Below are 15,478 nucleotides of genomic sequence, written 5' to 3' on the forward strand. Positions count from 1 at the left end.
AAACGGAGCCTGAAAACAGTCAGGAAGTCCCTATATTTAATAATGTTACTCAGACCCTTCTGGTTAGTGAAATGGAAGCTATTCCAGAGAAAGACATAGAGACACAATACACTGAGACATCAGAGACAGCCCCACAGACTGAAATGACAGAGCCCAATGCATGCTCTCCTATAAGCAAGGAACCACACAATCAGACTCGAGAGAAACAATCTGAAGAGCTCACACTACCCTCAAAAGTAGATGCTGTAGATAACATGTCTGTTAACGAAAGCTCTATCGAAACAGCAACTACTGATCCTGATCAGAGTAGCATAGGGAATGTGCCAGAGAGGAAACCTGAGGCCTCTGTACAAATTGAGGCACCAATGATTGAGTGCAGTGATGATCACCTATCCCATAATTTTACCAATCAAGAAGAATCTACAGAGCCGAAAAATAAAGCAGATCAACTTAAAAATATGGAAAATGTGTTCATAGAGGAGGCCAATTTAGAAAACAAATTAACAGCAGAGCAGTTTAAAGACCATACAGAGTTAACCCCCCATAACAATTTAAATGTATGTGACACAGAAGAGCTTATTGTACAAATGCAAGAGATGAAAGACCCATTCAAGAAGTCAGAAGTCACTAGCAAAGATTCTAGTCTTATGGAAAATGATATTTCTGTAAATAAAAATGATGAAATCTCTGAAAAAAGTCTAGTAGAAGATAAGATAGAGGTAGAGGACACATCACAGATACAGTTAGATATGCCCTCACCATCTCCAGTTACTGAGATCAACTTCACAGAAAAAATATTGGCAAAGGAGCAGTGCAATAAAGAGCTATTTGCAGAAAAAGAGGATAAGCTACTGGAAAAGGAACAGATGAGCACAGATAAAACAAAGCTGGAAAAACTTATGCCAGATCAAACAGGTGGCGATTTAGAGATGCCCAAGAACGCAGAACAGAAAGTCACTATCAAGACTGTTTGTGACAACAACATTTCTGAATTTGGTCCTGAAAGCACTTTCTCTGAACAAGGTATTAGTCCAGTTACAAACAGAGAAGAGAAAAAGATGGGGGATACATGCTCTCCAGCCTCTCAAGAGGCTGATCCCAAACCAGACAAAAAAACATCAGAAAGACATAAAGTCTATGAGGAAAAACCAGAGTCAGATGCTGTTATTACAAAGAATAAGAAAGAATGTGTAGTCATTAGAGATGAACTGTCCTCTGTTAATAATAATAATAAAAATGTTTCAGAGATGGTAGAACAATTGCCTGAACAGAAGGAAATTAAGCAGATTCCATACACTCTAGAACAGGCTCTAGAACAGTCTTCCATATCAAGTGGTCTTACTGACCAAAAAAAAGAAGTCCCCTCACCCCCCGTGGTTAGTAAGAGTGAAGATGCACAAGCAGTAATTGAGATTAAGCCTGAAGAGATGCAGTCTACACAACAAACCCAAACTCCTTCTGTAACTGAGGTGGTAGATAGAGTATTGCCAGAACAGAAGGATAATGGGCAAATTCCAGACCCTATGACTGAAAAGGCTCTAGAACAGTCTGCCATATCAAGTGGTCTTACTGACCAAAAAAAAGAACTCCCCTCATCCCCTGTGGTTAGTAAGAGTGAAGATGCACAAGCAGTAATTGAGATAAAGCCTGAAGAGATGCAGCCTACACAACAAACCCAAACTCCTTCTGTAACTGAGGTGGTAGAAAGAGTATTGCCAGAACAGAAGGATAATGGGCAAATTCCAGACTCTATGACTGAAAAGGCTCTAGAACAGTCTGCCATATCAAGTGGTCTTACTGACCAAAAAAAAGAACTCCCCTCATCCCCTGTGGTTAGTAAGAGTGAAGATGCACAAGCAGTAATTGAGATAAAGCCTGAAGAGATGCAGCCTACACAACAAACCCAAACTCCTTCTGTAACTGAGGTGGTAGAAAGAGTATTGCCAGAACAGAAGGATAATGGGCAAATTCCAGACTCTATGACTGAAAAGGCTCTAGAACAGTCTGCCATATCGAGTGGTCTTACTGAGCAAAAAAAAGAACTCCCCTCATCCCCTGTGGTTAGTAAGAGTGAAGATGCACAAGCAGTAATTAAGATAAAGCCTGAAGAGATGCAACCTACACAACAAACCCAAACTCCTTCTGTAACTGAGGTGGTAGATAGAGTATTGCCAGAACAGAAGGATAATGGGCAAATTCCAGACTCTATGACTGAAAAGGCTCTAGAACAGTCTGCCATATCAAGTGGTCTTACTGAGCAAAAAAAAGAACTCCCCTTATCCCCTGTGGTTAGTAAGAGTGAAGATGCACAAGCAGTAATTGAGATTAAGACTGAAGAGATGCAGTCTACACAACAAACCCAAACTCCTTCTGTAACTGAGGTGGTAGAAAGAGTATTGCCAGAACAGAAGGATAATGGGGAAATTCCAGACTCTATGACTGAAAAGGCTCTAGAACAGTCTGCCATACCAAAGGGTCTTTCTGACCAGCAAATAGTCATCTCATCCCCTGTGTTTAGTAAGAAGGAAGACATAAAAACAGTAATTGAAATTAAGTCTGAAGAGATGCAGTCTACACAACAAGCCCAAACCCCTGCTGTAACATTTACAATATCTAGAGAGAAAGATAAATTACCCAGTGAGGAGCTGATGGAAAAAGCACTGGTTGTAACTGACCAGGATATTACCAAAAAAACTAAACTTGAATTTACAGCTGAATGTGTGCCCCATAGTCTAGACCATGATGTAGAACTAGCCTCCCCATCCTCTACATTTAGCCAACAGGAAAGAAACAAATCAGAGGAGGGGAAGTTGACTTCTGAAGCACAAGAGAAACAGGATGATGTGCTACAGCCATTGATAAAGCCTATTAAAATTGATGAATCTGGAGAGGTAACTGTACATGTAGTTGTAGAGGTAGTTCTTGTTCATATTGTAGGATCAGTGTCTAGATAGTACTCCAAAGTTTATTTTAATGTAGTTATTTTTCATTTCTCCTTTTTAATACAATTTGTTTTTATTATGCCTTGAAAACAGCTCAAATTCTAATTAATTTTCTGTTTTGTAGAAAAAAGAAGAGGCTGCTGTCTCAATAAAAGACAATGAGCTACTGAAGGAGCCTAGCGAGAAAGATAGAGAAAGCAGCCCCACGAGTCCTTCTGACCTGGCCAAGTTGGAAAGTACTGTCCTTCCAATCCTAGAGGCTCAGACATCATCTAAAGAGGAATCACAAACTGAAACTCCAAAGGTCAAGCGTCGACTGGAGGTGTTGCCAATGTCTCCAGTATCACCCAGCTCGGAGGATGACCAACATGAAGAAACTAAAGAGCAAAGCAACGATGCTCCAAAAAAAGAGCGGAAAAAGCTTCTGGTTCCAACTAATATTCAAGGTGATTCTTTTGAGGAAAGTAGTGAGGGAGAACCTTCACCTAAACTACAAAGCAAAAATACTTTTGAAGATAAGGAAGTAGAAATGGAGAGTCCAATGGATGAAGAGGATTTTATCAGGAAGCAGATCATAGAGATGAGTGCAGATGAAGATGCATCTCCATCTGATGAAGAAAACCTTGCCAAACGTAAAATCAAAGATCAAGAGAAGAAGCAAATGGAACAGAATGCACAAAAAAATGTAAAGGACAAAAGTGAATCAGGCAAGGCCAGACATCTTCTCAAAAAGAGCAGTATCAGTCCAGAAGATGAGCTTGAACAAAAGAGTATTATCTCTGTAACTAAAATTGAGGAACTAGCTAAAGGAGAACAACCTTCAGTAGACAGTGGAGCTGGCATACGGCATTTCAAAACAATTGAGCTTAACAGTACAGCAACTGTACGTCAGACATCAGATGATGGTGAGTTAGAGAGCCTAACAGACTCTCCTGATGACAGGTCAAGAGGTGAAGGCTCTTCCAGTTTACATGCATCCAGTTTTACCCCAGGAACATCTCCAACATCTTTGTCTTCTCTTGATGAAGACAGTGACAGCAGCAGCCCAAGTCATGTTCGGTCTAGTGGTGAGGGCAAGCAGCAGAGAAAAGCAAAGCACCGGCAGCCAGGTCAGACGCTTCCTACCATTGAGGATTCATCAGAGGAAGAGGAGCTGCGAGAAGAGGAGGAGCTTCTGAGAGAACAGGAGAAGCAAAAGGGCACAGGAAAAAAATCAAAGAAAGACAAAGAAGAGATACGGGCACAGAGAAGAAGAGAAAGACCCAAAACTCCACCAAGCAACCTCTCCCCTATTGAGGATGCTTCTCCCACAGAAGAGCTACGACAGGAAGCAGAGATGGAGGAAATCCGCAGGTCTTCCTGCTCAGACCTCTCCCCAAGCATGGAGTCAGAACCAGAGAGCTTTGAGATACTCCCAGAGAAGATTGTTGCTGTCCAAAAAGTGTATCAGTTACCAACTTCAGTTTCGCTGTATTCTCCAACAGATGAGCAACATGTTGATAATCAGTTCAAAGAAAGGGGAAAGCATTCATTAAAAAGTGCAGATGAGGTATATGAAGAGATAATGCTCAAAGCCAAATCTCCAACTAACGAGGAAAAAAAAAACCCACCTGGTAAAGAATCTCTATATGGAGGCATGCTGATAGAAGATTATGCGTATGAGTCTCTTGTAGATGATGCATCCTGTGAGAAAGAACCAGACAAGCTTTTTGTGTCAGAGAAACAAAAAAAAAAACTGAGATCACCTGATGAGGTTTATGAGGACATGATGCAAAGAAAGAAAGAGATAATGCTTAAAGAACAGGAGCAAACACACAATAAGCCAGAAGAAGATGTTTCTAAACCAGAAACTGTGTTACCCGATACTGACTCAAGCAAAGACACTATGTCATCAAGCAACACAGGCCAGTCTAGGAAGGATGGAAAACCATTATTAGATGCAGAGGCAGCCTATGAAGAACTTCTGAAGAAGCAAAGAGCAGTGCTGACTCCAGGAACCAGTCCAACTCAAGCAGGTCCTGATCTGACTGGCATGGCACAAGGGTCAACAGTAGCCCAAGTTGAGAAAACTGAGACAGCACCCCTACGAAGGATACTGCCTATACCTGATCTGAGAGTGACACAGTGTTCATCAGGTGAAGAGGAATCTGGCGAAGAGAGCATTTCTGATCAAACACAGGACTCTGAGAAAGTTACAGTTTCAGCTACAAAGACTGAACCACAACCACTTGTGGATGAGGCTTTCCAGAAAACATCAGTCTCCGAGACAGTTGTAGATGATTTGTCACTACAAAGAGAAGTAGCATTGCCTGCCATATCAAGTGACTCACTGGATGCCACAGAGAAAGATGTAGAAATTGAGCAAACAGGTGTTGTTGACTTGTCCAAGCCATCAGTCCCTACTCAAATTGACTCTGTTACAGCACCAGTTCCTAGTGTAATTTCAAGACAGTCAGCCCCAGTAATTGTAAGTGTATCACCCTTGTCCACTGTACCGCAATATATAGTATCTACTATACCTGGTGTCGTATCAACTGCTCCACCAGTTCCTCCCAAACCCATAGTACTGCGCAGGGCTGCGTCTCTGGAAAAAGCAGACATCCCAGTTCCCCCACCCCTCCCTCCTCCAACACTGCCCAAACCCTCTGTGTATCCCAAAAAAACTCCACCTCAGGTCCCCCCAAGAACTACTCCAGTTGGCATGCCAACCACAGGGGACAGTGTACCAGTTAGACAGCCGCTTGCTCCAGCCTACAAGCCCCATGTTCCTCCTCCTGTACCACCAAAGCCATCCTCCATCCCTGCAGGCCTAACCTTTAGTCACAAACCAGGGGAGACTATTAAACCTCCCATAGCTCCTAAACCCATAGCTGGTGTTCAGCCACCCTTTACAGGCCACACCCCTTCAAGACCTACCATACTGAGTACAAGCAGTGCAGACAGTGTCCTTAATCTGAGTCCTTCTGCAGAGAGTAGAATGGGAACTACATCTCCCCTCAAGTCCCCTACATCACCTAGGTTTGGAAAGGTTTTACGTGACACTTATGTTGTTATTACTTTGCCATCTCAGCCTGGTTCACCGACAGAAAGTATCACAACTCAAGCCTCAATAAGTCCTAGCCAAGAATCCCCTCAGAAACTGCCTCCTACACCACCTCAACCACCTCCACAGTCACAAACAACAAGAGTACCTTTGGCATTCACACGAATTACTGAATCTATTGAAAGTCAAGAAATATGTGGTCCAGAGAAGGTAGTTTCTAGCATGAGTCACGTATACGAGGCTATTTCAGCCTCAACGCAGCCTCAATCAATTACTCCAAATGTTGGTGTTCAGGTAGTTACCACTGAAGTCCAAAGAACCACAGTGTCTGTTGTGCATGAAAGAACACCCCCTCCACATCCCATTCTAAGAGCCACTGGCATCTCTGTTGTTCAAGAAAACACAAAACCCGAACCAGTTCAAGCACAGAATGGCCATGCCTACCATCCTGGTGAGATTGTGGATCTCCGAACCCCAAAGATAGATGTAGAGACATCCATGAAAGGTGTGGATCTGTCTTCCTCTGAGTCAAGACGACAGTCCCTTGCTATTGATGGTGGTGGACGTCAGCAAAGTGCTGTTCAGCCATCTGTAGTAAACCTAAGCACTGATGCTTCCTTAGTCTCATTGGTTACTGACAACATCACCATCCTCACATGCACAGCCACTGTAGCTTATGGTAGTGATGCATCTCTGTCCAAATCAATGCCTCTCCAACTTACAACAGCTAAATCCTTTGAGCCTGTGACTCAAATTATTTACAGGCCTGTGGATTATCAACCAGAAAAACCCATAAATCTCTCTACCACAATGGGTAAAACTCACTCTGTTCCTGTAACAATAGCTCCTACGATTGCAAACAATAGCATTGGTGCAACTTTACCTCCTCGCCTAGAAACAGGCTTATCAGGTGCAGTTGATCTCACCACAGTAAAACCTGCACAGACCATGGTTGCAATGAATGGATCCACTGCAGAGGTGGTCACTGCTGTAATTACAGAGGAAGATGGAAAACCAGTTGATCTTACTGCTGGAAGAAGAGCAGTCTGCTGTGATGTAGTCTATAAGCTTCCTTTTGCAAGTAGCTGTACAACTCAGCAGCCTTCAGCTCCTTTACCAGAGGATCGTTTTGGCTACAGAGATGACCATTATCAATACGATCGTACTCCTTATGGTATGAGAGGTCTTGGTGGCATTAAACCCTCTATGTCTGACACAAACTTGGCAGAGGCTGGTCTCTTCCTATATAAAAGTAAGCATAGCTTTGATTACAAGGAGGCCATTGAAGGTGCTGTAGACCTGACATCTGGAAAAATGTTAGTGACAGGTCAGTACGACATTGAAGATCTTTCTTCTCAATTTAATTTTGAGTTACCTCTACTTATTCCCAGCTGATGTTTTTGTATGCCTGTTTTTTTCTCTATCTTGTTTTGGGAAGAGATTTTGCATGCTCTCTCTTTTTTTTGGGGGGGGGGGGGGGCATGTCTGCATGTTGCTGCATGCTTTTCAATATACCTTTTGCTGTTTTAATTTTTCATCCCTTGGATGGTGCATGGATGCCTTGATGCTGTTACCATTGCACTATTTTAATGTGCTGAGCTTTAATCTAACAAAATGAACTTTTAACAGGTGAAGCTGTGGACTATTCAAGCAAATCAACGGGAGTGTGCACTGGAATGACAGTTCCACAGTACACACAAGCCAGGATTACTTCAGCAGTTGGAACCCACTATGGGATTTCTAGTGTCCTAAGATCTTCCAATGGCATTGTCTATTCTTCTGTAGCAGCACCAGTTCCTTCTACATATGCCATAACCACCCAGCCTGGTTCTATCTTCAGCACATCCTACAATTCTCTATCAGGCATGCACACAAGTGATACTATGCCATCATTGTCAACTCTACAGAATCAACCTCTTACTAGATCACACAGCTTTCTTTCAACCGTTGCTGTAACCACAGCAGAAGAACAAAGCAACTTACCCTTAAATCTGGAGATTGGTGTTTCAATGGCTGGCCTTTCCACAACTCTCTCAGATGTAGTTTCTACAGTCACCACAGTGGCAGCACTGGACACCTACACAAATGCTTCACTTGAGGCAATTGCAGCCTCTTTAGAAGCTCTGTCTTCACCTGTGGTTCCAGGAGATGGACAGTACCAGATGGAACGTGAGCTTCTTGAGCTAGAGAAGATGAAGCAGCAGCGCTTGGCTGAAGAACTTGAGTGGGAGAGGCATGAGATACAGCGGTTCCGTGAGCAGGAACAGCTTCTTGTGCAGAAGGAGCTGGAAGAACTCCAGGCCATGAAACAGCAAATACTATGTCAGCAAGAAGAGGAGAGACAGGCCCACCTGATGATGCAAAAGGAGACTTATGCTCAGCAACAGGAACAGTTAGAGCAGATCCAAAGACTCCAAGAACAGCTCAGACAACAGTTGGAGGAACAGAAGTTCAGGCAAATGTATCCAAGTGAAGTCCTGCCAGAGGCTCTTGTTGTGGTGGGAGAAAGAAAGATGGATAGTGGCTGTCAGACTGATGAAGAGGATAACACTGAAAAGGCCTACACTGCAGGAAGGAAGAAGAAAAGTACAAAGAAAAGTGTTGACAGCTGTGTACAGACAGATGATGAAGACCAGGATGATTGGGAAGTTCCTACTCGAGGCAGGCGCAGTAGACCACGTGGTGGTAAAAATGGCATAGGCGAAAGAGGAGCTGTTTCAGTTCAGGCCCTTACTGAAATCTCTGTACAAACAGACTCCTCTGGAACACTAAGGGGGCACTCTGTGCAGGTAGATGCTAGAGTAGATTATCCTGACTCTGATAGAACTTCCTCTCCAAAGAGACGCCCCACTCCACTTGATATAAGCCAGTCTCCTCACCTCAAAGCAGATGCCTCCACTCTCCAGGTTGTGCCAGGTCCTCCCAAATCCCCAAAAGTTCTGTACTCTCCGATTTCCCCTTGTGTATCCCCTAGCAAATCCCTTGAGTATTTGTCCTATGAGAAATCCCTTGGAGACACAAGCCCACAGAGAATACGCTCTGCCACAGATCTGTCCAAAGGTCCACCAACAAGTCCTAGGGCACCCAAGGTCATACAAAGGTCAATGTCTGACCCCAAACCCTTGAGCCCAACTGCAGAAGAGAGGGCAGCAGCAAATTTCCAGTTTTCTGAGGGTTATTCTGTGAGTATACATGATTGTATACGTTTTTATATGATTCAACTCTGCTTCTGAAAAAATGCTGAAATTTCATTGAATATTTGCTTGCTTTTTTTAAAGTAATTATTTCTCAATGTATGGTTTCAAATGTTTAATGCCATGAAGCAGTTTGATAAATTGTATAAATTGATTTTGATTTATTGTTTTATTGCCCTAATTGTCAGGCCTGATTGTCATGGCCTGATTGACATGCTAGCTGTCTTGTTTAATATTTTCAGTGTTTATTGAATGCCCTTTTAAAGGCATTGCAGCAGCACTGCAGATATAGAGTGTGTGTGTGTTTTTCCATCCTCAAGGCCTATCTGTCATGAGTGAACAATATTCCCCAGAGACATTTTTTTTACTATTCTCCTTTATTCTCAGTCAAACTGGAAAACACAAGTGTTGTGTGTTTACTTGTTTTTATAGTGCTTATATGAAACCGTCTTTAAGGCATTTAATTCATTATATTTGATCCTATGAACAATTCAGCTTAAAAATAAGTTAGTCTGAATAAAAAAACAGTTTTGTCATTTAACACTAATTTTATTTGTCCTCCAAAGGCAAAGGGATCTCCAAGTGGAACTCCATCTGGCACCCAAAAGAAAGTTAAAAGAACTCTTCCTAACCCACCTTCTGAGGAAGAAGCTGTCAATGCTGGACAAACAGCCTACACCTCTGGCTCAGCTCGTCGGCGTCTCTGCCGGAGCACAAACATGGCACGGGCAAAAATTCTGCAGGACATTGATCGTGAGCTTGATCTGGTTGAGAGAGAGTCCTCCAAACTGCGTAAAAAGCAAGCTGAACTGGATGAGGAAGAAAAGGAGATTGATGCCAAGCTGCGATACCTGGAGATGGGAATTAACCGACGAAAGGATGCATTGCTCAAAGAAAGGGAGAAGAGGGAAAGGGCCTATCTGCAGAGTGTTGCAGAGGACCGTGACTACATGTCTGATAGTGAGGTGAGTAACATTCGTGAGACGAGAAGTGGAGAGGAGGCCAGTGGACATGGGCTTGAGAGACCACGTACTGCACCACAGTCAGAACTTGATGAGTTTGTTCCACCACAGACCAAGCACGACCAGTACGGAAAGTATTCCCAGTACCAGTACCCACAGTACCAGCAGTCCCTGTACCAGCCTCAGTCGCCATACCAATCCCAGTCCATCTACTCTTCTGTTCCTTCTCTGACTGCCTCACAACAACAGAGCTACCACCAAATGCTCTTGCTCCAGCAGAAAGCCAGACAACAAGCTGCTCTTCTCTCTGAATTAGATTCTACCAAGATTGCCACCAACTATGACACCTCATCTTACTTGGGAGGAAAATATGGCAACCACCTTGACATGCATAGCTTAGAAGAGCGTGCTGACAGCATGGCAGTCAGTCCAATGTCCAATGTATCTGCTGACTCCTTCTATGCGGACTTAGATCCACATCAAACACCAAGGAGCTACATGCTTTTAGAAGATGCAGCAGAACTTGCAAAGGGCACTGGTAGCCTTTCATCCACCAGCTATGGCATAGCTGAGAGGGAGCTGGCTAAAGCAGAGCGTCTTCTTAGACATGCTGCTGCAGATGTTGGTACAGACTACTTGGGCAGCTCCTCCAGACTTCATTCCTATGGTAAGGCCCAGGATGAAGAGGACCCAATGGAAGAGCCATTTGAACTGAAGCTTTTAAAACAGCAACTGAAGCAGGAATTCAGGAGAAGCACAGGGGGCACTGATAGCTTAGAGCAGCTTGCTGGACTCTCACATCACTACACCCCCAGCACTGGAGTGTCTAGTGGAGGCTACAGGGCCTACCCTAAAACTGAGAAGTACAGCATCAGTAGACTGACTTTAGAAAAACAGGCTGCCAAGCAACTCCCAACATCTGTGCTCTACCAGAAACACAAAAACACCAGCAACATTGGCAAGTATTCCTCAATCCAGGATTGCAGGGGTCTAGAAACAGACTATAGTAGCTACTTGGGGTCCAGTAGTTCTTCTCCCAGGTCAAGCAGACTTCTACAGGATGAGATCACCTTTGGGCTTCGCAAGAATATTGCTGAACAGCAGAAATACCTGGGCTCCACACTTGGAGCTAATTTGGCAGGTTCACTTAATCTGGGCCAAAGCCTGAATCTGAGCCCAGGCATGAGGTCCTCTTTGGGTGAAGACTCTGCTTACCCCAGTGGAAGCAGGTCACGGCCTTCTTCTAGACCCTCCTCTGTTTATGGCCTTGACCTGTCCATTAAAAGGGACATCTCAAGCTCTTCTCTGAGGCTCAAAGCAGAAGGTGACCCTTCCTCAGAGACCTCAGCTTTCCAGACTCCATCAGGGAGGACAAAACCTACAAGCCTGCCGATTGTACAAGGTGGGCGTGGACGCATCCCTATTGTGGCACAGAACTCAGAGGAAGAGAGCCCATTGAGTCCGGTGGGTCAGCCAATGGGTATGGCACGGGCATCTGCAGGTCCGCTCCCACCCATATCTGCCGACTCCCGTGATCAGTTTGGGTCATGTATGTCCCTCCAAGACCCTCAACAGCAACATCTCAGAGAAGATACTTCAAGAGGACGTGGCTATGTGCTAATGGATGATCTGCAGGGCACCATGTCTGATAGTGAAGGTAATTTGTTTGTCCACAGACTGTCCACTTGGAGTGACTCTTTATTCACTGTTCCAGCTTTTTATTTTTCTGTGTCTCATCCTGTAAGTGCACGTTCCTGTCTATATGAAGGCATCAATTCTCTAAATATTTATGTTTTTCTGTCTTGTTCAAGCTTCATTGCCCTATGCTTAATTAATGAAAAAATCACAATGTCCCAGTTGTCTTTCTATAGTAACATTTCTATGGTTTAGTAACTGTTGAAGTAAATATTTTGCATGTGATTTCTTCACAGACTGGCTTTTTGTTTCTGTGTGAATACTTATAGTGCATGCTTTCAGTCTCTGCAAGTTCAGTTTATATGTACATGTGCTGTCTGAGTGGTATAAATGAGAAAAATATTATCTATTATAAATCTCTCTTTTCAGTAGCAGAGGAATAGCCTTATGACCCTCAACATTTCTAGTAAAGCTGCTTGTTAACAATTGAGCTGCATATGTTTATGATTTAGTCATCTTTTTAGCTATCTTAAAGTGCCTTCTAGCAAAAGCTTCTTAGCATTATTCATAATTTAACTAAACAGAATATCTCTTCCTCTTGTTTGCTTTATAGATGTCAAATTTTATTTTAAACTTCAACCACAAAATACTATTGATGAGATATTTTTATTTTGCTCTGTATAATGTCAGGCATTACTTTTTAAAATTATTTAAAAAAAAAGGTTTAGTTTCCTTCCATAGTGAAAATGTTATAGCCTAAGCCTATACAAAATGTCATAGCTAATACATCTATTTATCCACGATAGATGATACTCTTCATGCATGTTGCTAGCATTTCCTGGAGTAATTATCATGCCAGTTTGTGTTTGCATGTTTGATGTTCATTTAATAAATAGCACAAGTGATTTGCATGTCTCTTCCTGTCTGGCTTTAAATAAACTTGTTACCTTTTCTGCATGTTGATCTGCTTTCTTTTGCTCTCCAGGAACTAATAAATGCCTTCAAATAGAAAGGGCTATGCTTTTTCTCAGCTTTGTGTTAATATTTGTCTTTTGATTTCTGTCTATAATGAAATTTAAAGTATTTTTATGACTGATGAGATCAAAACATAGTAGTTGATATGCATTGCATGCCCCTTCCCCTCATTAACTGCTAAATGGATGAAATTACATGTACTTAAGTGCACTGTACGTTGCAAAAGAACACGAATATTGTAATTTATACACACTATATGGTTTAACAATCACATAACCACAAAACTGAAGCTCATACCGAAAATACTCACCAATTTTATAGTGTTTTTTATTTACATTTATCTATGAAGTAACTAACCCCAAACATGTAACAGCATATGATGTGTTCATCATATGTGCCATCTGGAAGTAAATGCATTTGCCTTGGTTGCAGCACTAAGTGAATCCCTGGTGGGTTTGTGCAGAGACGATCCAGGAAACTCACATGAGAATGTCACAAACGGTAGAGTATAACCACCTTAGACTCCTGCACGTCTCCCGTCTCCCCCACACCCCTGCTACCATGACCACCCACCTGCCAATCACCCATGAGCTGTTAGGCAACCAAACTGACCACAAATTCATCTCCATAACAACATGTTGCAGGAAGTATGATAAATTTGCACAATAACGTAATGCTGTGTTAGTGAATACAGCTCTTGCATCCATGATTAAATTGGACTTTCACACTCCTTTCTCTCCAAAAATAACACATTTTCCCAGTTTGAGCTGCTGCAATTTCGCCAATTTAGTGAACAAAAAATAATTAATACTAATATAATTAATAATTTAATACTAGTAATAGTTTGCATAAGTATTAACTTCCTGATAAAACTGGTTGCGCTCATAAAGCAAAATTACCACAGATACTGTATACTGTACACAACTAGATGTACCGCATGGCGGTACAAAATATGACCGCCGCTCAGGCCTGCACTGGCTTTCCACAAAAATAAATGACGTGGAGCAATTTGGCTGTATTGCGTGTTTATGTATATACCTAAAAAAAGTAGTAGTATGTGCATGTCTGTGTGTGTGTGTGTGTGTGTGTGTGTGTGTGTGTGTGTGTGTGTGTGTGTGTGTGTGTGTGTGTGTGTGTGTGTGTGTGTGTGTGTGTGTGTGTTTGTGTATGTGTGTGTGTGTGTGTGTGTGTCTGTGCGTATGTATGCGTGCGTACATGTGTGTGCGCGTGTGTGTTTGTGTGTGTGTGTCTGTGCATGTGGATTTGTATGTGTGTGTGTGTGTCTGTGCGTGTGGATGTCAGTATGTGTGCATGCTTGCGTTTGTTTGTATTCCTGCATGTGTGTGTGTGACAGTATCATCCTAAACCAGCAACCCTTCGCTCAACACCACCATCTACAGGCCGATGAGTGTGAATTTATTTTATACCCCCCCATGGATGAAATTCTACGAAACTTAGCATACCCCCAGAGGATGTCAAGTTAATCATACACATGAAATATGGTGCAGTTCTGAACATCTCAACTGAAGATAGGGGTGATTAAAGCAGAATAATATTGCATTTTAATTTTTTATGGGAGGGGCGCAAATCACAAATGAGTGATTATGGGCTAGGTTGATGTGGGCCCTTAAGACCAACATACCATAAAAATGTCTTCATCCTCGGTGCCACGGTTCAGGTAGTTATTTAGGAAAAACTGCATTTTTGGGGTTTGGGGGGGGCCCAGCGGGGACCCCGGGGACCAAAGGAAATTTTTCCGTAAAAGTCTAGTGGGGCTACATGGCCACCAAATTTTATGTTCCCCGGTGTTTCGGTGTCCCTGGTATCGTTGACGAAAAATTCAGTAGATGACAAAAAAAAAAAAAACCTTTGACAATCCCTATATGACCGCTTTCGCTAGCTACGCTAGCGGCGGTCATAATAATAGAACCGTGTTAGTGAGTGTTTTATCACAGGATCTACATCTGTCATGTCATTTACATCTGAATGTCAGGTCTGTAAACACCAGAATTGTCTTCTGTTAAATGTTGATTCCTCTTGAAAACCTGAGGTCAGTTATTTACTTGTTCATGACAAAATACATCTAATATAGCCTTTGAATGTTCCTAAAAAAATAAATGATAAATGCTCCCTATATAACCCCTCCCTCCCTCCCTTTTCCACACTATAGCTGAAAGACCCAAGATAGTATGGAAAAATATGTCCTAGTACCCCTGTCTGTCTTTAACCCCTATTCATGAAAACTTAAGATGTTTAGGGGTAGGTACAGCAGCGAGCAGACTTGCTCTAAATCTTTTTACAGCATTCTTATGGTGAATTATGTATAGAAAAAAAACTGAAGAATTGTGTCCTCCGGGTTTGTTTTAGTTTTAGGTTTGCATGCAAAAATAACTGCTCTACTTTGTATAACCATTTCCTTTTCTGCCCCAGATGGCTCTATATTGTTCAAATTTGAGACCGCATACGTACCTTAGCTGTCTCTAGTACCTGATATCACCATGGTGTCTTTTGTGGTTTGTTGTAACAGACTGGCAAGCAAGACTTTAACGTTATAATTTCCATCTGTTTATCTGAAGCGTACCACCTGCGACGGGAGGAAACTGACTGGTTTGATAAACCACGAGATGGACGCACAGAAAATGGGCAAGGGGTGGACAGAAGACAGGTATCTTCTATCACAGTATTTTAGAAACATATCATTGCATGTTAGAGTGTTATGAAAATGAA

The 15,478-nt window shown here is 42.5% G+C and overlaps 1 protein-coding gene across 9 annotated transcripts in view; it reads left to right on the top strand.

Annotated features, from left to right (window-relative positions):
• The window catches only part of pcloa (piccolo presynaptic cytomatrix protein a), a 58,179-nt gene that overhangs the window by 22,350 nt on the left and 20,351 nt on the right, over positions 1 to 15,478 (top strand). For 7 of the 9 annotated variants that reach the window (XM_082166583.1, XM_082166585.1, XM_082166588.1 and 4 more), the window contains exons 5-9: positions 3,067 to 7,312; positions 7,615 to 9,167; positions 9,746 to 11,798; positions 13,184 to 13,252; positions 15,328 to 15,416. In XM_082166583.1, the coding sequence (XP_082022709.1) occupies positions 3,067 to 7,312; positions 7,615 to 9,167; positions 9,746 to 11,798; positions 13,184 to 13,252; positions 15,328 to 15,416 (8,010 nt within the window). The remainder of the gene's footprint in view (positions 1 to 3,066; positions 7,313 to 7,614; positions 9,168 to 9,745; positions 11,799 to 13,183; positions 13,253 to 15,327; positions 15,417 to 15,478) is intronic. The other 2 variants (XM_082166587.1, XM_082166586.1) reach the window with 2 other exon arrangements.

Source organism: Leuciscus leuciscus (genome assembly GCF_965113295.1).
Source record: "Leuciscus leuciscus genome assembly, chromosome: 4".
Classification (NCBI taxonomy): Eukaryota; Metazoa; Chordata; class Actinopteri; order Cypriniformes; family Leuciscidae; genus Leuciscus; species Leuciscus leuciscus.